General features: G+C 43.7%; 3 protein-coding genes across 5 annotated transcripts; 1 reads left to right on the top strand and 2 right to left on the bottom strand.

Annotated features, from left to right (window-relative positions):
* The first annotated feature begins 5,784 nt into the window (after positions 1–5,784).
* On the top strand, positions 5,785–9,413 carry LOC129827051 (ER lumen protein-retaining receptor 3). The gene is made up of 5 exons (XM_055887921.1): positions 5,785–6,187; positions 6,909–7,009; positions 7,098–7,256; positions 7,928–8,180; positions 8,279–9,413. Exons 1-5 carry the CDS (start codon positions 6,097–6,099, stop codon positions 8,320–8,322), a joined length of 648 nt encoding a protein of 215 aa, XP_055743896.1. The 5' UTR covers positions 5,785–6,096; the 3' UTR covers positions 8,323–9,413.
* LOC129827035 (GTPase IMAP family member 7-like) lies at positions 9,175–11,663 on the bottom strand. Its single transcript, XM_055887920.1, has 2 exons — positions 11,283–11,663; positions 9,175–10,967 (listed from the first exon to the last, which is right to left on the bottom strand). Exons 1-2 carry the CDS (start codon positions 11,341–11,343, stop codon positions 9,928–9,930), a joined length of 1,101 nt encoding a protein of 366 aa, XP_055743895.1. The 5' UTR covers positions 11,344–11,663; the 3' UTR covers positions 9,175–9,927.
* A 4,185-nt stretch (positions 11,664–15,848) lies between these two features.
* Positions 15,849–27,568, bottom strand: LOC129826999 (ankyrin repeat and fibronectin type-III domain-containing protein 1-like). Of its 3 annotated transcripts, XM_055887917.1 has the most exons (18): positions 27,326–27,568; positions 25,020–25,395; positions 24,565–24,820; positions 24,078–24,278; positions 23,822–23,935; positions 23,624–23,721; positions 23,348–23,438; positions 23,036–23,143; positions 22,705–22,804; positions 22,334–22,463; positions 22,102–22,221; positions 21,676–21,897; positions 21,406–21,572; positions 20,994–21,159; positions 20,624–20,786; positions 19,442–19,608; positions 19,138–19,336; positions 15,849–18,993 (listed from the first exon to the last, which is right to left on the bottom strand). In XM_055887917.1, exons 2-18 carry the CDS (start codon positions 25,179–25,181, stop codon positions 18,233–18,235), a joined length of 3,225 nt encoding a protein of 1,074 aa, XP_055743892.1. In that variant the 5' UTR covers positions 25,182–25,395; positions 27,326–27,568; the 3' UTR covers positions 15,849–18,232. The 3 variants fall into 3 exon arrangements, with proteins under 3 accessions (XP_055743892.1, XP_055743894.1, XP_055743893.1); XM_055887919.1 differs by lacking the exons at positions 24,565–24,820; positions 25,020–25,395; XM_055887918.1 differs by lacking the exons at positions 25,020–25,395; positions 27,326–27,568 and having other exon boundaries at positions 24,668–24,755.
* Positions 27,569–27,851: the final 283 nt, after the last annotated feature.

Genomic DNA, 27,851 nt, shown 5'->3' with positions numbered 1-27,851 from the left:
CCCAGACCTGCTGTTTTCAACTCTCTAGAGCCAGCAGGAGCGGTAGAGATACTCTCAATGATCGGCTATGAAAAGCCAACTGACACTTACTCCTGAGGTGCTGACTTGCTGCACCCTCGACAACTACTGTGATTATTATTATTTGACCATGCTGGTCATTTATGAACAATTGAACATCTTGGCCATGTTCTGTTATAATCTCCACCCGGCATAGCCAGAAGAGTACTGGCCACCCCTCATAGCCTGGTTCCTCTCTAGGTTTCTTCCTAGGTTTTGGCCTTTCTAGGGAGTTTTTCCTAGCCACCGTGCTTCTACACCTGCATTGCTTGCTGTTTGGGGTTTTAGGCTGGGTTTCTGTACAGCACTTTGAGATATCAGCTGATGTAAGAAGGGCTATATAAATCAATTTGATTTGATTTGACTGAGCGGTGGTAGGCAGCAGCAGGCTCGTAAGCATTGATTCAAACAGCACTGCCCTGCATTTGCCAGCAGCTCTTCGCTGTGCTTCAAGCATTGCGCTGTTTATGACTGCAAGCCTATCAACTCCTGAGATTAGGCTGGTAATACTAAAGTACCTATTAGAACTTCCAAAAGTCAAAGGTATATGAAATACAAATGGTATAGAGAGAAATAGTCCTATAATAACCTCAACCTAAAACTTCTTACCTGGGAATATTGAAGACTCATGTTAAAAGGAACCACCAGCTTTCATATGTTCTGAGCAAGGAATTTAAACTTTAGCTTTTTTACATGGCACATATTGCACTTTTACTTTCTTCTCCAACACGTTGTTTTTGCATTATTTAAACCAAGTGGAACATGTTTCATTATTTATTTGAGACTAAATTGATTTTATTGATGTATTATATTAAGTTAAAATAAGTGTTCATTCAGTATTTTTGTAATTGTCATTATTACAAATATATATATAAAAATCGTCCGATTAATCGGTATCGGCTTTTTTTGTTTTTCCAATAATCGTATCGGTATCGGCGTTGAAAAATCATAATCGGTCGACCTCTAGTTGAGGTCAGGGCTCTGTGCAGGCCAGTCAACTGCCACACCGATCATGACAAACCATTTCTGTATGGACCTCGCTTTGTGCACAGGGGCTTTGTCGTGCTGAAACAGGAAAGTTCCTTCCCCAAACTGTTGCCACAAAGTTTGAAGCACAGAAACATCTAGAATGTCACTGTATGCTGTAGCGTTAAGATTTCCCTTCACTGGAACTAAGAGGACTAGCCCGAACCATGAAAAACAGCCCCAGACCATTATTCCTCATCCACCAAACCTTACAGTTGGCACTACTTGTGTCTGTGCTCTTGTAGAAAACTGGTTAAAGGGTGGAGATGATGTAGTTAATTATTCCTTGCCCAAGAACATTTGACCACCCATCAGAGATAATTGCAATACAGTCTGCCTTCTCTATGATTTTCTTGACTTTCACTTGAACTCTGCTGAACTGTGCATACAGCAAATGAGTAGATAAAGCATGTCTGGTCGGAGAGGTGTATGCTGGGCGAAGAACATTCAGAAATCTCTTCCAATACACATTGCATGTGAGCATCAGAGGTGAACCAGTTGCATACACAGCTCGATTAAGACATTCATCAGCATTTCTCTGACTACCTTCCTCCATTGAGTAAAAAAACTTTGTATTCCTGGAGGACCATGAGCTGTTGCTATTGATAAGGTGTCTGATTCATCATTTTCACCTCAAATAGAAGTAGAGGGACTTTTGTCAGAGGTTGCTTTTTGTGAGCGCTGAGGGAACTTTATGCACTTGGCCAGATGATTCTGCATCTTTGTTGCATTCTTCACATATGATTTGTCACAGTATTTGCAAATGTACACAACTTTTCCTTCTACATTAGCTGCAGTGAAATGTCTCCACACATCAGATAGTGCCCATGGCATTTTCCTGTAAAGATTAGAAAAGCAGTTATTAAACAACTCCTTTGTAAGATAAATGTTTTAAAATGAAACATGTCTGGAAACAGGTGAATTAACACTTCTCAGTTAGCAGGCTCAAGCAAGCTAAAACCCACATGGTAGCAAAAACTAACTAGCAGAAATTGTTAACAAGTTAGAAATAATTGAAACACATATCTATCTTAAGAGTTTGTTCTGTTAGGTGACCTAAACTGGGATATGCTTAACACCCCGGCAGTCCTACAATATAAGCTAGATGCCCTCAATCTCACACAAATTATCAAGGAACCCACCAGGTACAACCCAAAATCCGTAAACATGGGGACCCTCATAGATATTATTCTGACCAACTTGCCCTCCAAATACACTTCTGCTGTTTTCAATCAGGATCTCAGCAATCACTGCCTCATTGCCTGCATTCGCTATGGGTCTGCGGTCAAACGACCACCCCTCATCACTGTCAAACGCTCCCTAAAACATTTCTGCGAGCAGGTCTTTCTAATCGACCTGGCCCGGGTATCCTGGAAGGATATTGACGTCATCCTGTCAGTAGAGGATGCCTGGTCGTTCTTTAAAAGTAATTTCCTCACCACCTTTAATAAGCATGCCCCTTTCAAAAAATGTAGAACTAAGAAGAGATATAACCCTTGGTTCACTCCAGACCTGACTGCCCTCGACCAGCACAAAAACATCCTGTGGCGGACTGCACTAGCATCGAATAGTCCCCGATAGGCAACTTTTCAGGGAAGTCAGGAACCAGTCAGGCTTTTTCAAACAGAAATTTGCATCCTGTAGCTCTAACTCCAAAAAGTTTTGGGACACTGTAAAGTCCATGGAGAACAAGAGCACCTCCTCCCAGCTGTCCACTGCACTGAGGCTAGGAAACACTGTTACCACCGATAAATCCACGATAATCGAGAATTTCAATAAGCATTTCTCTACGGCTGGCCATGCTTTCCTCCTGGCTACCCCAACCCCGGCCAACAGCTCCGCACCCCCCGCAGCTACTTGCCCAAATCTTCCCAGCTTCTCCTTCACCCAAATCCAGATAGCAGATGTTCTGAAAGAGCTGTAAAACCTGTACCTGTACAAATCAGCTGGGCTAGACAATCTGGACCCTCTCTTATCTGGACCCTCTCTTAAATTATCCGCCGCCATTGTTGCAACCCCTATTACAAGTCTGTTCAACCTCTCTTTCGTATCGTCCGAGATCCCTAAATGATGGGGATAGGGTGGGAGAAGCGGGGGGAGGGAGATGGTGTGCGTATGTATGTGTATGTGTATGTATATGTATATGTGTATATATATATGTATGCGCAGGTATGTGTAGGCGGGTGCTGTTTTTCTTTGTTGTTTTTTTTTTGCCTTGTCTCTGTTGTATCTCTTTAATATGGGTGAAAATTGTGAAATTCCAATAAAAATACTGTTTAAAAAATATAAAAAAATAAAAATGCGTGCTTTTCAACCGATCGCTACCCGCACCCGCCCGCCCGCCTAGCATCACTTCTCTGGACGGTTCTGACTTAGAATATGTGAACAACTACAAATACCTAGGTGTCTGGCTAGACTGTAAACTCTCCTTCCAGACTCATATTAAACATCTCCAATCCAAAATGTAATTTAGAATCGGCTTCCTATTCTGCAACAAAGCCACCTTCACTCACGCTGCCTAACATACCCTTATAAAACTGACTATCCTACCGATCCTTGACTTTGGCGATGTAACTTACAAAATAGCCTCCAACGCTCTACTCAGCAAACTGGATGCAGTCTATCTCAGTGCCATCCGTTTTGTCATCAAAGCCCCACATGCCACCCACCACTGCGACCTGTATGCTCTCGTCGGCTGGCCCTCGCTACAGACCCACTGGCTCCAGGTCATCTATAAGTCTTTGCTAGGTAAAGCTCCGCCTTATCTCAGCTCACTAGTCACCATAACAACACCCACCCATAGCACGCGCTCCAGCAGGTATTGGATGGGCTATTTACAGATGGGCTGTGTACAGCTGCAGCGATCGGTTAGCTGTGAGATGACCAGTGAGATGACCAGATGACCATCTCACTGGTCATCCCCAAAGCCAACACCACCTTTGGCCGCCTTTCCTTCCAGTTCTCTGCTGCCAATGACTGGAACGAATTGCAAAAATTGCTGAAGTTGGAGACTTATATCTCCCTCACTAACTTTAAACATCAGCTATCTGAGCAGCTAACCGATCGCTGCAGCTGTACACAGCCCATCTGTAAATAGCCTATCCAATCTACATACCTAATCCCAATATTGTTTTTATTTACTTTTTTGCTCTTTTGCACACCAGTACTTCTACTTGCACATCATCATCTGCACATCTATCACGCCAGTGTTAATTTGCTAAATTGTAATTACTTCGTCACTATGACCTATTTATTGCCTTACCTCCTCACGCCATTTGCACACACTGTATATAGACTTTTTTTCTATTGTGTTATTGACTGTACGTTTGTTTATTCCATGTTGTCACGCCCTGGCCATAAAGAGGCTTTTATTCTCTATTTTGGTTAGGCCAGGGTGCGACTAGGGTGGGCATTCTAGTTTCTTTATTTCTATATTTTCTATTTCTTTGTGTTTGGCCGGGTGTGGTTCTCAATCAGAGGCAGCTGTCTATCGTTGTCTCTGAATCAGAATCATACTTAGGTAGGCTTTTTTCCAACCTAGGTTTGTGGATAGTTGTTTTCTGTTTAGTTTAGTTACCTTACAGAACTGTTTGTTTGTCTCTTTGTTATTTTTGTTCAAGTGTTCTAATTTATTAAAATATTATGAACACGTACCACGCTGCGCTTTGGTCCACTCCTTCTTCATCAGACTAGCGTTACACATGTGTAACTCTGTGTTGTTGTTTGTGTCACACTGCTTTGCTTTATCTTGGCCAGGTCGCAGTTGTAAAAAATAACTTGTTCTCAACTGGGCTACCTGGTTAAATAAAGGTTAAATGTTTTTTTTTTTAAATGTAAACTTTGCTGTAGGCTACTATTTACTAGTTAACAAAAAATCATGCATGTCATAAAATATATTCACCCCACCCAGTAATGTAATGAAAACTTACCAGAAAGCATGTAGTCCTTGGCTCAGACAGTGTAGTAATGTGGGCTCAAAAGCATGCCATTAGTGTGCAAGATCTTGAGAATCAGCTGTACATGTGATGGAAGAATGCACTATGCATGCAGAGGGTTGCAATTCCATTGAATTGGGGATAGTTTAACCAAAACATGTCACAAGACCTATAATTGCCTTATGTGTAATCCCACAAAAAAGTTCACTGTTATAAACTAACTTTTTTTTATGAATTTAAGCAAAATTCCCCAAATTCCCAAGCTTAACTTCCCATGGAAAATTTCCTGAAAAATTCCTGAAATTTACCCGAAGGTTTCCGACCCTAGTTAGGACACAGTAGGCTAAACTATATGCCAGGCTTTTTCTTAGCTGGTGAACAAGACTATTAAGCCAAAAACATAATGCTAACCGCAGCCAACACTTTAAAGTATGAACTACTTTCATTGAATGAACTACTTTCATTGAATGAACTACTTTCATTGAAGCAGAATGGGGTACCTTATATAAACATGAATTTCCCAAGCATTTAGGACTACAATCATGAGTCTATGGGGATGGTTAATGATGGAGTTATTGGCCAAAACCAATACTACATAATAATGTCGTTTTATACCGAGAGATAGTCCTGTAAAATTAACTGTATTTGTCTCCATCTGCTGTTGAAGAAGGTCACATACGGACTATTTCTTAGTGACAGCCCACTTCAGTGACATGCTCATGCTTTCACGCCCCAGTCTGGCTGTAATTTGAGCGCCAGAGGCAATAGGGATTTTGCAGAAATTTGCAGCCACGTCACCGCCACAGGTCTAACAAACTTTCCCAGCCCTTTGCGGACAGTTCTGCAGAGGAATCCCTATGCAGAATATCTAGAATGAACATTTATGAGCATTTGTAGTGGTTTCCAAAGAACAAGAGGACATAACATTGGAGTTATTTGGTCTTTTTTGTTTTTTAGAAGAGTCTCATTTTACATTCGTTATTGTTTTGACATCGCCTGAAGACTACTTTGAGGCCTCATTCTTACAGACTTGCACCAATATTTCGGCTCCTTCTTTTTGGAATACCAAAACAGCACTATGAATATCTTCCGTCTAGCCGGTGACGTGTCACATATCGTTGCTATCATCATTCTATTAGTGAAGATATGGAGGTCCAAATCCTGTGCTGGTATGTTGACAGTGGGATTATTTGATATGCAGTTGTTTACAGGAAAATCTTGCTGTTAATGATTTATTGACTTGCTCATTCATAGGCCTAATATCTGTTAAACAAACTTGGGGACACATTGCCTGACGACTCAAACTGAATTCTCCCGCTGCTCTATGTTCGCTAAATAGGCCTGCTTAATTTCTGAGAAGAAACTAAGTAATGCATCTGGCCATCTCAATTGGGAAGTTGACCTCACACTCCTAGTACTGGTCTGAAACGCTCACATCATGTCATGCCACCGAGCAGTTAACAGTTAATTTGTTACAACGATTAGAATGGGTTAGAGAGTAAATCAATTAGACTTGTCTACTTCGACGCACAAGAATGTTACGTGGCAAAGAGTTCAGTATAACCATATTTGCTTAGGGAGTAGCACCCTGGTCTGCTTTCTACCTCAGATATCCGCATTGATGATGTTTCGCCATCCCCAGGTCATGAAATTAAATCGTTGCATATTTTTTATTTAAATAGGCAAGTTAGTTGAGAATAAATTATTGTTTTCAATGACAGCCTAGGAACAGTGGGATAACTGCCTTGTTCGGGTCGGAACGACACACTTTTTACCTTGTCAGCTCAGGGATTCGATCTTGCAACCTTTCGGTTACTAGCCCAACGCTCTAACCACTAGGCTACCTGCCACCCCATACGTGAGATTAATGACTGTTGTGTGTTTCTGCAGGTATTTCTGGGAAGTCTCAGGTGCTTTTTGCGTTAGTCTTCACTACAAGATACTTGGACCTGTTCACTAGCGTAATCTCCATCTACAACACAGTTATGAAGGTGAGGTAGACGATAGTATCCTACAAAGCCAACCAATCAATGATTTGTGTTCTAACCTAAACTCCTTCCCGCTGTCTTGTGTGCTCAGGTGGTGTTCCTGTCTTTGGCATATGCCACTGTGTACCTGATCTACATGCGCTTCAGGAGCACCTTCGACTCAGAGAGTGACTCATTCCGTGTTGAGTTCCTACTTGTGCCTGTGGCTGGGCTTTCCTTCCTGGAAAACTATGCATTTGCCCCCCTGGAGGTAAATGTGCCAGGTTCAATACTTACTGAACATACAGGTAACTGCCAAAATAAAGAAAACACCAACTTTAAAGTGTCTTAATAGGGCATTGGGCCACCACATGCCACCAGAACTGCTTAAATACGTCTTGGCATAGATTCTACAAGTGTCTGGAACTCTATTAGAGGGATGCGACGCCATTCTTCCACCATAAATTCTGTCATTTGGTGTTCTGTTGATGGTGGTGGAAAATGCATCTTAGGCACCGCTCCAGAATCTCTCATAAGTGTTCAATTGTGTTGAGATCTGGTGACTGAGACACACACATTCTTTAAACCCCCCTTAGGGAACCCTTTTTCAAGTCATTGAGAGCTCTTCTAGCCATGATAGCCAAAATAATGGTCAACTGGGCATTTTTATACATGACCCTAAGCCTGAGGAGATGGTTTAATAGCACCGGCTTTCAATGTACTTTGTATCCCTCATTTCCTTTATTTTGTTAGTTACCTATATCATTTAATTAGCTATTCTATAACATCATGGTATAGATAATGTAAATGAGGGGCAACTAAAACCCCAAATATTTGCTTTTCTGGAATATTGTCCTAGAAGTCTCAACTTGACTAGTAGAGGGTCCCTTGATTTGTTGGTACATGTGCATACTTGATTGAATGCCTATCTTTGGTGCACAGATCCTGTGGACCTTCTCCATCTACTTGGAGTCAGTGGCCATCTTGCCCCAGCTCTTCATGATCACCAAGACCGGCGAGGCAGAATCCATCACCACCCACTACCTGTTCTTCCTGGGTCTCTACCGAGCCCTGTACCTGGCCAACTGGGTGTGGCGCTACCACACCGAGGGCTTCTTTGACCAGATTGCTGTGGTGTCCGGTGTGGTGCAGACGATTTTCTACTGTGACTTCTTCTACCTTTACGTTACCAGGGGTAAGTATGAGCCAGGGAGGGATTTTGACTTTTTATTATATTTCTAGCACATATTTCATCCCATTTACCTTTCCCTCTTTGCCTTTGTCCCTCTCCAGTGCTCAGAGGAAGTGGAAAGATGTCCCTGCCCATGCCCATCTAAAGAGTCAGGGCTGTTTTAAGCGACAGTTGAGCAGTTCAGTAACTGAAAGCACCTCTGCCCTCCAATCATACTTAGTAATGGACTACAGTCTGCAGTGTCACAGTACCCCCTGTATACCCTGGGAGGTATATACTGTACCCAGGGTGCAACCGTCGTGTTGGTACGCTTTTCCCGAGACTAAAATGACCAAAGAACGTTGTCCTATGTGTTTGTGCATGAGTGTGTGGAACTGAATGTTAATGAGAATTGAGTAAATTGAATACTGTGGGAATTTTTTTTTTTTATTATACTTTTTTTCATGGAAGCAGATATTGTCCCGCTTCAATTAGTCCAATGGAGTTTGTGCCTTATTTTTCCTTTTCTAGTAAATGGCATATCTTGAATGTCTTATTACATCAAAATGGTGTAAACATTTTGTATATGTGAGACATTTGTTCTGCTTTCCTGTCTTTTCACAATTTCTACATATAACTGACCGAACTTCAAGGCTTACATTGTTTCACCAAGCAGAGTTCATTGGGAGTCTTGTATTTGGGCTGCTATGGGTGATATTTGCCATCCTTGTCAAGAGTTATGCTATGTTCTTCCCTTTATGAAAATAAGTCCATGGAGATGCCATACAGAACGCACTGTCATGTATGTAACTCTTATATCTGTCCACTTCTTGACTGAACCAAGGTTCTTCTTAAATATGTTGTATTCTGTACTTTGATTTTACCAGTCTTTTCAATTCCTTTAATATTAATGCATTTCATTAAGAAAAATGAATACACATTTTTGTGATGTCACAGTTCAAACAAAATATATGTTGTATTTGATGAGGCATCAACAGTTATTTCTCACTAACTAGAGTTCATTCATATCTCAACATTTATTGACAAAATTTTGGGACCAGGATTACAATGACAAAGGCAGATTAACGCTTCAACAAAATGGAAAGGTACTTACACTAGGTATCTTGGTACTACTAGATTTGTATATGTGTGCCAAACTTTTACAACTGTGGTGCCCATGTTGTAATGATCAACATTTTAATACAAAGAACCTTCATCATTTGTAAATCAGGTCAGTAAAAGGTATATTTACTGGTTCATCAGGTTCTTCGTGTTGATTACTTTAAATTGTGTTTCATCACACCAGGATGTTTAGTCCTGCATACTCACACTAGCGATTCACACCATTCAAAAATTCACAGCACACTTTACTTGGCACTGTGACAACCTGGACAATTAGAATCACTTCCTCAACTGTCAGGGCTGGCCTTATATTAAGGATGATGGTTGCAGTTCCATTACAGTGGTATTACACTGTGTTTGCATTCTATCAACTTATTAACTTTCTGATCATTTACCTCCATGTGTTAGTGCAATAATAGCTTCAACTATGACTGACAATGGAAGAAAGTGCATCTGCGCTCTTTAGCAAGCCTGCCTTATGAGTCATTGTGATGATTTTTCAAAGAACAGATTTGAGTGATAAATAAGTGTGTAAAAACTAATTTGCACTTCAGAGACAGAAAAAATATGCAGGTTATTTAAGACCCTCATCTTCTACCTGATAACCCAGCACCATACAGTGAATAATAGTGGATATTAAAAGTCCCCGTCAGTGTAGGAGAGTTTTGCGGTGTTTGTAAAGCACTTTACTTCCCTCTCTCACAGCTCCTCCCACCACTTTGGCAGCTGATGTGATTGACAGCGGTGTGGTAGCTAAAGCTGCTGCCCTCTCTATAGCCTTAACCTTTTTCACTGCTTTCCCTTTCCCTTTGCTTGTTACTCCAGCTCCCTCTGCCGCCCCCTTCCCCAAGGCAGACACCAGCTCACACCAGAACAACTTCTCTGCCTTCTTTCTGGCTGCCTCTTCCTCTCTTCTCCTCTCCTCCTCTTCCCTCCTTCTCATTCTCTCTGCCTCTGGTCCCTGAGGCTCTGGCCCTGTCTTCACCCCATCCTCCTCCTGCTTCAATGGAGTCATCCTTCTCCCTCCCAGAATTCCTTCCTGCACTTCTCTGATGGCTCTCTCTGCGTCCTGGTACATCTCGTTGGTGTAGAAGCCACCTCCGTTCTGTGTCACCATCTTGTCTATCTTCTCCAGGAGCTCTGTGACCTGAGTGCAGTCTGTTATCTTGTTGCTGTTGTTAAAGACATGGTAGCCCCCCTGACATCTACTCACAAACTCCTGGAGCTCCTGGCTCTCCTTCAGGAAGTCTTCCATGTTTTTTCCCTGAAGCTGGTCACCCCAGGTGAACAGTACTACTGTGTATCTGAGGGCTCCTGGTCCAAAAGTGGCCTTGACCCACTCCAGGGCATCCCGCTCCTCCTGAGTGAACCTGCCAGGCTGAAGGGTCACCAGGAAGGAGTGGGGGCCAGGGGCAGACAGCACCACACAGCGGCCTGCCTCAGCTGTCACCTCCTGAGGGGAGAGGCGCGTGTCGAAGAACCCTGGGGTGTCGACCACAGTGAGGTTCCTCCCAGCCACAGCTCCACTCTGTCTGTCACACTGACCAGTTACAGAACATGAAGAGATGTCCACCCGGAATGCCTGCCTCCCTAGGATGGTGTTACCAGAAGAGCTTCTCCCTGCGCCTGTCTTCCCCACCAGTACCATCCTCAGCGCCCCACTGTCAGGCTCCGGTGATGCTTCACATGCTGTGACACAAATTACAGTAATTTATACTGACCTAACCAATCTAAAAGTGTAACCTACCTTGAAATTACTATCTGACATAGGCCTACTGTTTTCCTATTATCACCCATATAATATGTAGGTCTATTATATTTATAATGGTTGGGGGCTGAGAAATGTAGTTAGCCTACATTACAGATTTCTGAGTGCTGCTGTTTATTTTCGGTGGAAGCTGTTAAAAAAATGCTATACAAATGCCCTATTTTTGGCTGCGCAATGGAAAATCTACCTGCTAGCAACAACGACAGTAGGCTATTACGGTTTCAACAGTCTCTCACCCAGATTCGAGGCAGCACATTCCAATGACGCCATCTCCACTGTCCCACATGAGTTAGCCATGGCGAAAACGGCTGCAACTATGGATTATCCGTGGAATACCTAATATGCACTGAAATAAGAGGGTTCTGTCTTCGGTTGCGTTACTTGCATATATTACCAGCGCTTCCTCATTCTTATGATAGTCTTTTTTATTGAGAAATTAAATATATTTGTGTCCATGTCCTTTTTCTTTTCACCCGTTTACATGCCGTATCTACGATGCAATGCTGTAGAGTCAGACCATGATGTCATTGTGATAATGCGCACACGCGACCAGTCTGCGTTGACTAAATGACACTGTAAGCCTCCCTGTGATCAGTTCTTTGATCCTACACTGTCAACTTGCTGTTCATGCTTACATTTTGTTATTCGCATATAGGGTGAATTCGGAAAGTGTGGGACGTCATATAAACTGGGACAGCTTTGTCCTGACGTGTTTATTTCTTGGTCTGCCAAAACTATTATTACTAAACTATTATTACTAGGCACTTGCTGAGAAACCAAATGATCGAAATCACATCACTTAATTTATGTGTAATCATAGTGGAGGGCAGAGCAAGCTTTAAACAGCCCCCCCCCCCCAAAAAAAAAACCACAAGGTAAGATCAGTGACTTAAACTTAGTTTTTGCTTTGATGTTAAGGTTATAAACATGTCATAAATAGTTGCACTGTGCCAAACTGTAAATATGCATATTAGTACTTTGCGGATAACAGAAGAAATGGAAATGCATCAAACACATAGAAACCATGTGTTTGATACGCTTCCAACTATTCCTCTCCAGCCATTACCCAGAGCCCGCCCTCCCCAATCAAGGTGCCACCCCCCTCCTGTGGTTGACTAACCCGCCTTCCCCAACATTTTATGCACCAAACTTTTATCTGTCAACAGGACCAGACTACCACTGACAGTTAAAATGACTGACATAAGTGTACAGGGGGTAAAGTTTGACCGGGAGGGAGGAGGAAGCGGCAACTGGAGTGGGATCCTGGGAACTGTACGACAGAGACTGGGTTTTTGGGGACTTCGACAGCTGACTTGTGAGGGCAAGGTTTTAATCTTTAAAGCTGGGATTTTAGCTGTGCTGTTATTAATCAGTTCTGTTTTTATGCCCCCACGAACAACTTTTAGCTCTGGAATGGATGCTGGTTCACTTCCTGTGGGGAAGCATGTGGGAGAGGCCGAAGAGGGAGGTGGTCAAGAGACCCAGGTCCAAGGGGGGGAAAAGCTTGCCTGACCTCTACTTGTTCCTGGACAGCTGCTATACAGCGTTATATCTCACTCTTGCCACCTCCCCGGTCAACAACAAGACCCAGGCCCTCGCACGGTTCTGGCTGGGATCTTACCTCAGAACCTTGAGGCTGATCCCGGTCGACCTGCGAGCCCCAGCCTCTTTCCTGCTCCCCACACACCACGTCCAGCTCCAAACGTTTTTAATATATTTTATACTGGAAAAAGAGACAGTCACAGTTTTAACTAAACACTGCTCTCTTCTCTCTCTTGTGCAGGAGCGGGAACCTGTGTGTCCAGTGCCCGGGCTTGCTACAGGCGAGCCCACAACGGTTTGGCGCAACATGGCCCATTCTGCCCTGCTGAACCGGCACTGGGACCTCTCCTGGATGGTCGCCCATGAGATCCTCCCGGTCAGGGCCGTTATGCACTCCCGGGGCATGGCGAGGACACTCGCATGCCTCCGACCAGGCTGCGGCCAAGATGAGTCGGTGGGGCACTTGCTCTGGGAGTGCAGAGCCGCCAGGGACCTGTGGAAGGAAGCAGGCCCCCTGATCTCCCCGTGTCTGCCAGCAGTGGAGGACCTAACGCCCCAGCTCGTGCTGTATGGGGTGGGCCGAAGGCCTTCACTAAGCTCTGGCCCACCCTCACGTGTCTGAAGGCTGCACTGTGGTCCTCCCGCAACCTGCTGGTAGCGAAACGAGAGACCACCCCCCAGGCCGTGGCCATGGTAGTCACGAAAGCCCTGGGGTGGTACAGAAGAAAGGGGGCGTCGACCCCAGGCGAATGGTCCTACACAACACCCAAGGTCCCGGCAGCCACGGCCTGACAGCCCTGCCTATTACCCTAGGGCTGTCACGTTCCTGACCTGTTTTCTGTTAGTTTTTGTATGTGTTAGTTGGTCAGGACGTGAGTTTGGGTGGGCAGTCTATGTTTTCTGTTTCTATGTTGGTTTAAAGGGTGACCTGATATGGCTCTCAATTAGAGGCAGGTGGTTATCATTTCCTCTGATTGAGAGTCATATTAAGGTAGGTGTTTTCACAGTGTTCGTTGTGGGTGGTTGTCTCCTGTGTCTATGTATGTCGTTGCCCCACACGGGACTGTTTTCGGTTTGTTTGTATGTTCGTTCTTTTATGTAGTCAGTTTCCCTGTTCATGCGTTCTTCGTGTTTCATGTAAGTTCGTCGTCCAGGTCTGTCTACGTCGTTTATTGTTTTGTAGTTTGTTAAAGTGTTGTCGTGTTTTCCATTTTGGTAAATAAATATTATGTCGAATTCGAACGCTGCATTTTGGTTCAATCCCTGCTCCTCCTGTTCGGATGAAGAGGAAAGGAAAGCCGTTACAAGGGCGATGCGCCTAGGGGAGGAATTTCCTCTGGGCCCCGACGGACAGGACAGTAATTGAGGAGGCGAGTTTGATTAGGACTCACCCCGTTCCTGTACAAAGGACTGAAGACAGTCTTTTAACAAAGTGACTTTTTAACATGTTTTTCATGTCTTAAAAATGTTTTACCTTTGTTAAATAATTTGTACACATTTTAAATGGCTTTTACAGAGTTGGATGTTTTTTACAAGAAAAAGTACTTTTATTCATGGTTGTTTCTATTGTTTTTAACAACATGTACTTTTTAACTAATTTAAATGTAATATTCAAATTCTGTGTTTTATGCTTTTATGCAATTTTAATGTGTATAAGATTGTGTGCAAAAATATATGAGCTGTTTTAAAGGAAATGCAACAATAAAACTTTTACAAAAGAAAAAAAATAACCTGCCGTCCCCGAGGTTATATCTGTAAGGCGGGCAGATTTAGGCGGTTTGAATAAAGAGAAAACAGTAGCTTATAAAATCCATAAATGTATAATTCATTTGCTATTTATATCTATAGGCTACATTGAAGTTTTAGGGCCTAACAGTACACGCGCCCAATAGCCTACACGCCAATCGTCAAGTGCTTTTGGGAACAGGCAGCACATTTTAAAGTCGATCCATGGAGGCAAAAAGGACAATGTCAGAGTTTAATTCAATAAAATAAAAGCTGTGAAATGGAGAGTTGAAAATAAAGAGAAGGGAGAGCCAGAAAAGTAACCTTTGGTAAAGATTTAGTGAAGTGGTAAAAGAGGATGATACCAGGGCCGGCTATGTTGTGTGTAATGATTGTGAGGCACTAAACAAATTTGACAGTCACAAGATGGGGACTTCAAATAGGCCTATGGCACTTTAAGGGAACTGTTGGCCTACCTCAGAACAGCCTCAATTCATTGGGGCATGGTCTCTACAAGGGGTTGAAAGCGTTCCACAGGGATGCTGGCCCATGTTGTCTCCAATGCTTCCCAAAGTTGTGTTAAGTTGGCTGGATGTCCTTTGGATGGTGGACCCTTCTTGGGAAACAAGGGAAACTGCTGAGCATTAAAAGGGAAACACAAGGGAAACTGCTGAGCATTAAAAACCAGCAGGGTTGCAGTTCTTGACCCAAACCGGTGCACCTGGCACCTACATTTTTGTAGGCACTTACATTTTTTGACTTTCCCATTCCCCTCTGAATGGCACAAATACACAATTCATGTCTTAATTGTCTCAAGGCTTAAAAATCCTTCTGTAACCTGTCTCCTCCCCTTCATCTACTCTGATTGAAGTGGATTTAACAAGTGACATCAATCATCAATAAGGGATCATAGCTTTCACCTGGATTCACCTGGTCAGTATGTCATGGAAAGAGCAGGTGTTCTTAATGTTTTGTATACTCAGTGTATAGTCCCGCGGTTGGGGATGGGTTTATATTAACAATTGCGGGTGGGTATTGGTGAACAAACAGCTGACCCGCACACCACTAGTGCATACTATGTACTGGTAGATCATAATACATAAAAAGTTGCCAATATTATCTTTAAAGGTTGTAATTCAGTATTTTCTTTAGTCCCACTTTACCAACCATAAATCAAATCAAATCAAATTGTATTTGTCACATGTGCCGAATACAACAGGTGTAGGTAGACCTTACCGTGAAATGCTTACTTACAGGCTCTAACCAACAATGGAGTTCAAGAAATAGAGTTAAGAAAACATTTACTAAATAAACCAAAGTAAAAAATAAAATAAAAAGTAATACAATAAAATAACAATAACGAGGCTATATGCCAGTACCGAATCAGTGTGCGGGGCACAGGTTAGTTGAGGTAATTTGCACATGTAGGTAGGGGTAAAGTAACTATGCATAGATAATAAACAGCAAGCAGCAGCAGCCTAACACATGATACATTTCTGAAATCCTCAGATGTTTCTTAAAATAATCACACACAATCACACACAAGTTTTATTGAATTGTCATTGGGGTACAATTAGGACTATAATAATGGTGTCCCAGTTTTTCTAACCTGCTGTCCCAGGTTGCCAAATGCGAACTGAAAACATTGTTTTGACTCAGTGCACACAAATGGGTGTGTCATGCCTCCTGTGAATGTGACATTGACAGTAGTTTTTTTGTGTGATTAGGCAAGGTCTTGAGGATTTTAGACATGTATCATGTGTTGGGCTAATATGTTGGATAGTGTTGGGTTAACATGTTGGATAGATGCCGAAAGAGGTTACATGAGACAAAAACTGTTCCACTTACTCTGAATTCACCCTACTTAAAGGCCCAGTGCAGTCAAAAATATGATTTACCTGTGTTTTATATACACTCAGTGGCCAGTTTGCACCCTGTTCACGAAAATTGTTAGCTCATACAGACAGTGAGTCATGTGGCCGTGGCTTTTTTATTTATTTATTTCACCTTTATTTAACCAGGTAGGCAAATTGAGAACACGTTCTCATTTACAATTGCGACCTGGCCAAGATAAAGCAAAGCAGTTCGACACATACAACAACACATAGTTACACATGGAGTAAAACAAACATACAGTCAATGTTATATAAAGCAGGCAGACAGGCATCAAGGCATCCAGTTACTGTTCGATTGAACGTTAGAATGGGCAAAACCAGTGACCTAAGCGATTTTGAGCGTCGTATGATTGTCGGTGCCAGGCGGCCGGATCAAGTATCTCAGAAACGGCCGGCCTCCTGGGCTTTTCACACACAACAGTGTCTATGGTTTACCGAGAATGGTGCAACAAAAATAACATGCGGTCAGCGGTAGTTCTGTGGGCGAAAACAGCTCGTTGATGAGAGAGATCGAAAGAGAATGGCAAGAATCGTGCAACCTAACAGGCAGTCCACAAACAGACAAATAATGGCGCAGTACAACAGTGGTGTGCAGAACGACATCTCGGAACGCACAACTCGTCGGCCCTTGACACGGATGGGCTATTGCAGCAGACGACCACACGGGTTCCACTCCTATCAGCTAAAAATAAGAGGAAGCGGTTCCAGTGAGCACACGATCAACAACACTGGACAGTCATGCTGATGGCAGAGTCAGGATTTGGCATAAGCAGAATAAGTCCATGGCACCATCGTGCCTGATGCCATACACCATTGGTGTAATGGTGTGGGGAATGTTTTCCTGGCACACGTTAGGTCCCATGATACCAATTGAGCAACGTTTCCATGCCCCAACGAATTCAGACTTTTCTGGAAGCAAAGGTGGGTCCGACCCAGTACTAGATGGGTGTACCTAATAAACTGAGCACTGAGTGTATATTTCCACATGGTGACATTGGAATTATACTGTGAAAATTATGACGATGCACTTTTAATGTATGAGTTGTTTGAAAAGATCGCCTGAAATTTCTGCCTGTTTTGGTGGGATGGAGTTTTGGCCTTCCATGTTGACATCACTGTGTGTTAAATTAGTTAATAGACCAATAAGAAAGAGAGTTCCAAACATCTCTGCCAATAACATCTTATTTTCCTTTTTCCTCTTCCCACTCAGACCACTCCCAGACAGTCCGAGCAAAATTCTTGCTTGAGAAATTGCTCTTCGTTAAAAAGCTATTTTTGTTTATTATTTGACTATTTTACTTGAAAAAAAAATCACAGTAAGGTACTTAATTGTTACCCAGAAATTATTTGATATTGAGATAAAAATGGCTGCATTGGATCTTTAATATTGGCATTTTGAATTGATATCCTCACACATATCTTCACCTTAATACCCAGTTGGCCTGTGTAACCTTCTCAAATACACATACGTTTCTGAAAAGGAAAATGTAAAAAAAGATAACTAACTTTTGTCTTAGAAATATAATGTTGAACAACACAAATACAGCTGAAAATATTTGATTTGGTAATTTCATAAAGATAAACCATTCAACGGATTTTACTGTAAACTAGCTAGTTGTGTGTTAAAAGGACAAAAGTGCAACAGGTTAATAGAGTACAATACGGTAAAGAGTATTTTACATTGAACAAAAGAGAATAGCAGTTGTTGGATATAGACAATCATAAATCAATTAAATTTAATACAAGTTGCAACAGGGAGACATCTCGCGTACAGAAGCACAGAGCATGTCTAGCAGGTCTCTTGGAGACAGGCCCTTTATATCACCACTGAAACAACTACAGAGAGTAAGATAATGTGATGAGAAAACAACCATGAATATCCCACCGTTTGCCACACTCGCTTAAAGGCACTGACGGTATATTAGGAATTTGTTGAGAATTGGTTGTCAAATTCTTCGAGAGGCACGATGATTAAGTACAATGTATTTGGGTGTAACGTTGAGTTATAAAAATATCTGGATACATCAGGATGCCTGGTTAGAGGAGTTCACCCACTCAACCTGGCTCCTGGCTGGCATGCTGCCCCCCCTGTTGCCAGCATGTATCATAGTGTTCTCTGTAGGTAAATCCCAGCTCAGGGCAGGTGTGGTCCTCACAATGGGAAGAGGGGCAGATGTGGCCAGCCCATCTAAATGACCTGAGAACAGTGTATCTGCACAGGTTCTGTCTCCTAAACTAAGGCCTGCTGTCAGTGAGTTCGTATCATGATGCACATCAGAGAGAGAGCAACCCTTAGGTCCACTCATCAAGTCAGAGTTTAGTCCAAAGAAAGCCTCGCTTTCACAGACTCCAAGACTTAAACTGTCAAGCATATCCATCCTCCCAGGTACAGGGTCCTCCTCCCTCTCTTCATCTATCAGACTCAGTGTGGGGAAGATGATGTCCAGCTCTGGTAGAGGCGGGATCACATCACTGACAAAACTGTGAGGATACTCCAGTTCTCCACTGTAGGCAGCTGGCAGGTTCACAATGTCATGATCTGCCACTTCTGATTGGGCCATAATGTTATGATATACCACTTCTGATTGGGCCACACTGTCAAATCCAACTCCTGACTGGTCCAGGCTGTTGAACGCCGGCTGTTGGGCACTGAGGTCCACGGGGTACCCCCCTTTGCTAGACCCCTCAAATAAAACCACAGCCTTTTCATGGACCCCCGAGATACATATTGGCTTAGAGATCCCACTGCTGACACCAACGTCTGTAACAGTACATGTAATGCTCTCTAGAGGCAGTGGGAGGAGAGGGCCAACAGAAAGGAGAGTTAGTTACATCAAACAGACAACGGAAGTGACTGAATATCAAGCTTCTCACCCCATCAAAGACAATGAATAATGAATTTACTATATCTACTACATTAACAAGTCACCTGATATTTTCTTTTGAGAGAGTATGCTCTGGGGCCAGACTCTGGTGGTAGGCCTGTCATCCTCCTCATCGTCTGGGCAGGCAGGTGGGTCTCCTCCCATGACCAGGCCCAGAGGCACCGCCCCCACCCACTGTTTAGAGCGGACACACTGCAGGACATCCATGATCCACCGGGCCTCACGCCACACCACCTCAAGACTCTAAACAGGGCAAAGGGACAGAGAGGCAAGGGGGCTCATTCCCTCTCATACACACATACTGTCCTCCTTTGATATCTATTTCATTACTCTCTATGGGTAGTCTACCTGTGAGAGCTGAGTTATGTGACCAAGGCGGTCTCTGGCCTCCTGCACCTCCTTCGTGTCCAGAGCTTCTCGCAAAGCCTGCTGGGACAGATGGGCGTCCAGCTCCAACCGAACCCAGACCTGACAGTACTGAGACAGGAAGTCTTGCTCGTACGTCCAGAAGTGCACTGTGAGACGTGGGGATTAGACAGAAAATAAAGAGAAAAATCTAAGCTCACCACCACTGACAGTTTACTCTGAGCAAAAACATAAATGGCATGACACGTCTTATATTCTCTATGTTGTCCATGAACCTTTCCCTCAATGTCAATAAGACCAAGGAGCTAATCGTGGACTACAGGAAACGGGGGGCGAGCACGGCCTCATCCACATCGAGACAAGCCTGCAGTGTAGCAGGTCGAGATCTTTAAGTTCCCCGGTGTCCAAATCACTAAGGACTTAAAATGGTCCACACACACACAAACAGTCGTGAAAAAGATACGACAGAGCCTCTTGCTCCTCAGGAGGTTGAAATCATCAAAAAGTTCTACAACTGCACCATTGAGAGCATCTTGACTGGCTGCATCACTGCTTGGTATGGCAACTGCACTGACCTCGATCACATGGCACTACAAAGGGTGGTGTGGACAGCCCAGAACATCACTGGGGCTGAGCTCCCTGCCACCAAGGACCTCTATATCAGGCGGTGTAAAAGGAAGGCCCAGAAAATTGTTAAAGACTCCAGCCACCCCATAGACTGTTCTCTCTACTTCCGCAAGGCAAGCACACACACACATAACACGCACATACATTCATACTAACTCTACACACACGCACACACACTCACATACAATCATCAAATACACTGCTGCTACTCTATTTATCATAAATCCCGATGCCTAGTCACCTTACCCCTATACATATCTAACCCTCCGACTCCAGTATCCCTGCACATTGTAAATAAGGTATTGGCACTGACCCTGGAACTGATCCTGTATATAGCTTACTTACTTTCTCATATTCTTCTTATTTCTATTTCTGTGTTTTTGTTCTACTTCACTTCTTATAACTTTTTTTTATAGTACTACTGATATTGATTACTGCATTGTTGGGAAAGAGCAAACAAGAAAGGCATTTCACTGTACTTGTGCACGTGACAATAAATACTTGAAACTTAAACCCAACCCTGGCACCAATACATACCCAGTTCAAAGATCTGCAGTGGCATTGTGAGGCCTGGCTCCTTGGTGCCCACTAGGGGCCAGTAGCTAGAACTGAAGTCTTCACTGGGTGGCAGCAGGAGCAGCATGGACATCTTATCCCCAAACTGCAGCAGCTCCCGAGTGTACACACCGTACTGATATGCCTGTAGGAGAGGAGAGCAAGGTGAAAGAAGTGATGATCAGAGGATGAGGACAAGAGGTGAAGAATATCGAGAGAGAGAAAAAGCAAAAATAAAAGAATAGAGAGAGAAAACAAGAGGAGGTAAGATAGGTGTATTACATGATACAGTATATCATTTAAATGAGATCGAAAAGCATGTGAGTTGGAGAGTAAGTGAAACCATGGTTACCCTGTAGAGGGGGATGTTGAGCTTTGTCAACAAGAGAGTGACAGCGGCCCTGAGTGACCTCACAAAGTCCCCCAGCCCAGAGCTGTCCATCGAGGTCTCATCCTCATTCTCTGTGTCCTCATTGGCTGTTAACATGTTGTGGCTTTGTAACCACGCCCATTCATCGCTAAAACAAAAATGCAGCCCAAGACACATCACAAGGAACTATCCTTAGCAATGATCTCATCTGACCAGTCAGTAATCCTTAAAAACACTAGACAAACACTGAGGACACACGTCATTCTAAGTATTATACAGTATACCATTTCATCATCAGCTATACCAGGTCAGAACAGTTTAAAAGTCAGTCTGTACGTGGTAGTGAATACTGAACTCAGTGGTAAGCTCAGTGGTAGTATGTTAGCTGTGTTACCGGGACACATGGGGATTGTGGCGTACTCTGGCGTGGCATAGCAGGTTGGGCAGCCTCTGGGGCACTAGAACCCTGATCTGCTCCACTGTGCTGCACAGCTTCAAGATGCCCACGTACAGGCCAGACTGGGCCCACTGGACACTTTGTCTGTGGAAGGACAGCTTCTCCTGGTGAGGGACACAGAGAAAGGCATTGTTGCATTAGCACAATAAGAAGCCTAACTACTGTATATAAACACGAACACACAGTGTCCCAGCCAGGAAGGGTCACCTTGAGCTGCTCTGTGAGAGTGTCCATGGCAGTAGGCTCTGGGAGTAGAGGGGTCCTGCTCCGGTTCTTCTCCAGCCAGGCCAGGGGGACCCAGTGGAGAGGGACGTCCGGGGGTTTTGTGTGGGCCGCACAATCCTTCACTGTCACCAGCAGGACGTTACCCTGCCTGTCCTTCAGAGGCTCATAGTACACCTGCCCCAAGTCTACTGTTCCCAGAGAGGACTGCAGAGAGAGGCAGGGAAGGAGAGAGGGAGAAAAGTATGAAATATTAGAATAAAAATAAAGAGTGAAAAGGAAAGTCAACGAGAAACAGGCAGTGGAAGAGAAAGCTCACAGAAAATGTTGTCTCTTCATCTTTGCTAGGTGCCTGATTGATGAGAAGGCCATGTACAGTGACCTATCAGTGTACATTATCCTTTTTTTCACCTGTAGTTGTGCTACAGCCTGCAAGATATTGTGCCTGTTCTGAAGTAGTGATGAAGAGGAGGAGAGAGCGGAGGAGAGGGCCTGCTGGAGCCAGGGCACCTGTTGCCACGCACAGGACAACTGTAGGAAAAAGAGAGAGGGATAGAAAGATAGAAAATAGACTATGTAAATTTGGAACATATATTTCACACAGGTATACCTACCAATGTATTAAATTAGATTGACAGCTAACCTTGGCAAACCAAAGGAAGTCCTGAGAGATGGAGGTGGAGCAGCACTGGATCTCCACCAATGGGAGCTGGTCATCTGCTGTGACCAGGATGTTTTCCTTTCTGTAGAACACAGTTGCCAGGTATACACCCCTAACAATGAGACAAAGAGGAAGAACAGATGAGGTTCATCCTAACGAGGGAAGACAGAAGAAAATGAACAGAGAGGTAGGTGCAATAAAGGGAGAGCAGAAAGGGACTGAAACACTTGTTTGAAGAGTAAGGGATGTACTGAGGGAACAGAGACAGCGTGGGATCTTTCTCTAAATGTAACCATGGGAGATGTTAGTGGCAGAGATACAGAGTTGTTGGGTGAGGAGCATTGCTATCTCACCTCTGTAGGAGACGGACAAACTTGGTGGCTGACTGGAAGAGCAGCTTCAGGCTGCGAGACATAGAGAGGCGCTTACTGGGGCTCTGGGGCTTGGAGCTCTCTATGGGCCACAGGACAAAGGAATGAGACATTCAGACATGGAGGACCATGTGAAAGAGCCAGAGTATTATTTTGAGTGACTGATACTGTTTACTTTCTCATGTATTATACAGGTATTGAATGTACACGGATGTTTATCTTACACAAATCATTTGAATAGTATATTCATTCCCCTTGTATGAGAGGCGGAACTGAGATGCTGTATCTACGTTATGGTTCAAGAATACACTACCTATACAGTATCCCTTGTAGTGTGGCTCTCTGGTCTGCTCCAACAGTCTCCTGGCTAGAGCCTCCTTGTTCCTGCTTGGAGTTTTCACTCCCATACACTCCCTCCAGCCTGCAGAGGGAGACACAGGCCACCAGTGTTCACTGATATTCATTGTGGAGTCATATGATCCAAGGTCAGCTGTTTCCTTCAAATGGTTGGTATTTGGGGAGCTGATTCTTGATCTGTGATTAGGGGCAACGTCTACACAGAGCATTGATGATAATATAGAATATCAGAACGCTCTTTTGTCTGTCTGCAGTTCTATTTACTCACTGGAGGGGGAAGCACTGACTGGGCTGGAGCTCTGAGCCGGGCCCCATCCCTTCACGTTGTAGGCGGTCACTCTCACAAAGTAGTGCATTCCCTAAGACATTATGACATTAAGACATTATCATCATGACTTAACCTTACAAACAGGCAGACCAGGGCAAATAACTTTACATTGTAGTTGTTCCTTTCTGCAGGTAACTGAGACAGTTGAGGTTGAGTGCCTCCTAGCCTCAGGGTGTTCTGGTTCAGGAGATGTGACCGGAGTCGTGTGTGTCTTACTGTCGTGAGTCCTGTGATGCTGTGGACTGGGGTCTTAGTGTCGATCACCTGGGCTGAGCCAAGCATGCTCTTGAAGTTGGCAGAGGTGCTCCATTCCACTGTAGGAGGTGACAGGAAGAGAGACACGAATGTATCTATGATATTGAGGACTGAGTGGTAATTGCAATAGTGATTAGAGATGGAGTAGTAGAACCCCACCTCTGTAGCGTGTGATCAATCCAGTGGCGATACCGGTTGGCTCTCGAATGGACACAAACAGGGAAGAGGCACTGGTCACAAACAGTGACACACCACTTGGAGGGCCAGGGAGGTCTAGAGGACACAGAGAGATGGAGAGACACGCCGACAGTAAACACAGACATGGAGCAAAAAGTACATAACATAAACGAATCAATGAGACTGGCTTGAGTGCATCATATTTGTCCTTCATCACCCCTGACCCCTAGCCTCTGACCTGTGCGGTGGAAGCTCTCCCTCATCCTGCAGTACAGCTGCTGCCGCAGAGTCCAGAGGTGGAGCTGCCTCTGTATGTCGGTCTGCACATGTGGCCCCGCCCCTGCTCCACCCAGTAACTCCTCACTCCTGTCCTCCACCTGCCTGTCGGCCAACATCACCAGGGCATCCAGCTTGCACAACCACTCCGCTGGAAGACACACTGAGAGAAAGGGAGGGAGGGAGGGAGGGAATAGAGAGTGGGGGGGAGAGATAATATAAAGGTTTAGCATTGTTAACACAGTGTGGGAACAAGATAGAGGGAAAGGGTGACAGGAATTATATCTGTAAACATAACATTTAAACATCACTCACTAGTAGTCACTACCCCCAAAATAATAATGTCTTAATGTACTGGATGATCCATTGTTTGTGTGAAATGTGTACAACTGTTTCTTGACCATCTCTTGATTGCACTGATTCAATCTACGTCACTGTGTAAGACTCACAGACGGGGTTGTGTCTGGCTCCTGCCTTTGTCAACACGTGCAGCAGAGGGGAGTTCTGGGTTAGAGCAGCCACGTCCAGAGGTACCAGGCCCTGCTCACTCACTCTGTTTACACCTTTCTCCCTCTCTCTTTCCCAGTCCTTCTCTTTCTTCTCTTTATCCTGTCCTCCTCCTCCGCCACACACTCTGTCCCTGAATAGCAGGCTCTGCACCGCCAGGGTGTCCTCATTCTCCACTGCCTCCCACAGGTTCTTATACTAACACAGGGGAAGGAGAGGGGGATTGAGTGAGAAACAGGCACATGGAGGGATACAGGGTAAGAGGGTACAATGTCATGGGCATGGCAGAAAAATGCAGGAAGAAAATGTTACTTTAGATGATAGTATGGAACAACAATTCTCAAAGATAAAACACCCAAACTGGATGCAAAATTCACTTTCTCTCAGGATGTCTTACTGTGTGAGTGGCCTTGCATGGATATTTCGGCATGTCTGTCTCCCCGGCAAAAGAGGACTCTCCGCCCCTCAGCCTGACCGACAGGTTTCTGTAGATGCGTTTAGGCAAAACGGGACCCAGAGAGCGCCGCCGCTGTGGCGGGTTTTTCACCGACACAGACATACAATAGATGGCACACACACAATTGGTAGAGAGTGTGCACAGCAGGATACAGGAGTTACAGGGAACGAGATTGGAACAAAAGAGAAGAAGGTGGATGGATGATGGTGATGGTCACAGAAAGACAGAGGGAAAAGAGGAATGGTACACAGGGGAGGGAGAGGGGGAAGAAGGGAGGATGAAGGGGGTGTGAATCAGGAAGAGGTGCATTAGAGGACTAGAATGGAGTGATACAGTAGGAATAAGATGAGGAAGGGAAAAATAGATTAAAAAAACAAAAAACAGAACAATGTCAGTCTTACTGTCATCTTACCAGCTGGTAAAAGGTTGCAGAAATGTATCACTACTTAGGGGAGCCTGGGTTGAGTTGAGCAGCACTGCGTGTGGGTGGATAAGTGAATAAAAGTTACAATGCCTGAGCAGAGCAGATGGAAAATGTCTCACAGAAGTTAGAATATCTCACTCTTCTCCCCTTTGTTCCCACTTTCTAGTCGAATGCCTTGTGGCTTTTCTTCCTACTCAATGGAGTCTCTGCACAAAGCAATCTCACCATCAATCTAATTAACTGAGGAATGGAAGTCTACAGAGTGCACGGTTAAAGCTATTACACTGAGTGCTCCTGAGATCAAACATGTCATACACATAGAACCATTTATCTGCCCTCACATTTGCCTTTATCGTGTCTTACATTAGTGATGGATAATTGTCTATTCTTCTTCACCTCTTTTCAGACAGGAAAAACCAGCAGCATTGTATCCTGAACCGTTCACTGTCTTCATAATCCAGCTGCCCACTTTCCTTCCGAAAGCCCCCTGAGACCTTTTTGTTGCTTTGACCAAAATGCTCTCTTTCACTTTTATTTTCTCTCCTCAGTCACTACATTCTCTTCAATCCTTCCTTCCTCTCTCTCTCTCTCTCCCTCTCCTGCCTTTTTCAACTGCTCAGCTTCCTACTTACTTCCATCTACATCATAGTGTTATTCAGACACAAAATACATCCCTGGCAAGAGATGCCCTGACTCCATCTCTCTGTCATCACTCCTTTTCCCTCACCCATTTCCCCTCATCCCTCATTCTAATGGAAATGAAAGCCACATTCAATCTTCATGTCTGTATGGTCATGTTCTGACTAACTACGTGGTGTCTCCTAGAGAAAGTGAATACTCCCTTAGCTTGTACTGGTACTGTGGCACTTTCCTGTGGCCACGAAGGCGCCTGGTGTCCCCAGCTGGCATTCTGTACCTTTTATATGCCCACTTGTGACATAACTATCCTTCACTCCTTCTTACCACCTGCACTGCCTTTTCATGCATAGGGAAAAGATAAGGGTGAGACCTCCTCACTGTTATTGGTAGATTCAGTTCTATTGTTTATTCATGGCGCATTTTATCTCTTATGGAAAGTGCCGATCTGTATCTGTGAAACTGGTTTAGTGAAGGGATTAGTGTCTATGCTGTATGGAGGTGCCAACAGATGCCAATCACTGGACCAAAAGGCTTCATGTAAACAAGAATTGACATTCAGAAATTTGAGTTGATATTGATGCTTCAATGAAATAGCATTAACATATTTGTATGCAGATTATGTAATTATTATAAATGTATTCCATTCTGTTGTGGCTTTTTTGTAGGCCTAAGCATTTACTTGATAACAAACAAAGCAATGTTTCACAGTAAGTCTATACAGAAATATCCTATGACTCATACCTGGCACCAGGAAGTGATGCTGTTACTCGAAAGAAACGCAATAATTGCGTGAACCAAATAAGGAAACGTTGGAAGATTTTGTATACATACAGATAATGAATAAAACATTCCTGAAACATTACACAAGCATCTGACAGCAGCCAAAGCACAAATGCAACAGTTATGCCAATGTAATAAATACACAGTTGTTTGAGTTAATGAAGGTTTAGAAAATGGTCCAACTAGAATAAAATGCACAACATCATATTCAGCATGCACATCGAATACAAACGAATTTACAAACAGTGTCAAATTACAAATTAGTTTAAAAATAAAGAACATTTTATACACTATTGCAATAATCCACTCGAATAGCATGGCTTCTGTAACAACCGGGTTGTCTGTTGTATTATGAATTATTAGGCAGGTAAATATGTTAGATTAAAAGTATACAAGACAATACCTTCCGTAGATTTAAGCTCCTGCTTCCCCCTTGTCACATATTACACCACAATCACAACGAAAGCGTCAATTAAAAGTCAATAATAAAATCCTAAAGTTACGATAGCAATCGGAATTCACTCATCCCTCTCAGTGCGGTTAATCCACTTTCATGAATTTTCACTTCTCACGGTCAAGCGAACCTGCTCCGGACGCTCAACATGCAATTTGGTACCTCGCGCCCCTCCCATCTCTCTCTCTTTGTCTCTCTCTCATTCACACATGCTGAGGCTTACATTCACGGACCAATTCAGAATTCACATTATTATACAGCTAGATAGATAAAGGTAGATAAAGTAGTGGCTCCATATCAATAGGCTAATATTAATAGATTCGTCAGTTACTTTGCATCAATAACCTAATTGGCAAATGCAAGCCTATTACAAAATGTGAAATAAGTAGCTAATGCAATGATAAAATGTTATTGTGCACCTGTTCTACAGAACTATCCATGTATTACGTTCTGAAGTCTCTTATTTTTGCCTCCA

Source organism: Salvelinus fontinalis, chromosome 2 (assembly GCF_029448725.1).
Source record: "Salvelinus fontinalis isolate EN_2023a chromosome 2, ASM2944872v1, whole genome shotgun sequence".
In the NCBI taxonomy this organism is placed as follows: domain Eukaryota; kingdom Metazoa; phylum Chordata; class Actinopteri; order Salmoniformes; family Salmonidae; genus Salvelinus; species Salvelinus fontinalis.
The sequence above is the reverse complement of the archived record's forward strand: the minus strand, read 5'-3'. Positions and strand labels throughout refer to the sequence as shown.

Excerpts from the sequence above, each read along its gene's own strand:
- LOC129827035 (XM_055887920.1), bottom strand. The coding sequence starts at position 11,343 with ATGGCTAACTCATGTGGGACAGTGGAGATGGCGTCATTGGAATGTGCT. Across the intron at positions 10,968-11,282 it reads ATGTGCTGCCTCGAATCTGG|CATGTGAAGCATCACCGGAG; the intron begins GTGAGAGACTGT and ends TTTGTGTCACAG.
- LOC129826999 (XM_055887917.1), bottom strand. The coding sequence starts at position 25,181 with ATGTCTGTGTCGGTGAAAAACCCGCCACAGCGGCGGCGCTCTCTGGGT. Across the intron at positions 24,279-24,564 it reads AGCCAGACACAACCCCGTCT|TGTGTCTTCCAGCGGAGTGG; the intron begins GTGAGTCTTACA and ends CCTTTCTCTCAG. Across the intron at positions 23,936-24,077 it reads GGAGAGCTTCCACCGCACAG|ACCTCCCTGGCCCTCCAAGT; the intron begins GTCAGAGGCTAG and ends TGTGTCCTCTAG.
- LOC129827051 (XM_055887921.1), top strand. The coding sequence starts at position 6,097 with ATGAATATCTTCCGTCTAGCCGGTGACGTGTCACATATCGTTGCTATC. Across the intron at positions 6,188-6,908 it reads GAGGTCCAAATCCTGTGCTG|GTATTTCTGGGAAGTCTCAG; the intron begins GTATGTTGACAG and ends GTGTTTCTGCAG. Across the intron at positions 7,257-7,927 it reads ATGCATTTGCCCCCCTGGAG|ATCCTGTGGACCTTCTCCAT; the intron begins GTAAATGTGCCA and ends TTTGGTGCACAG.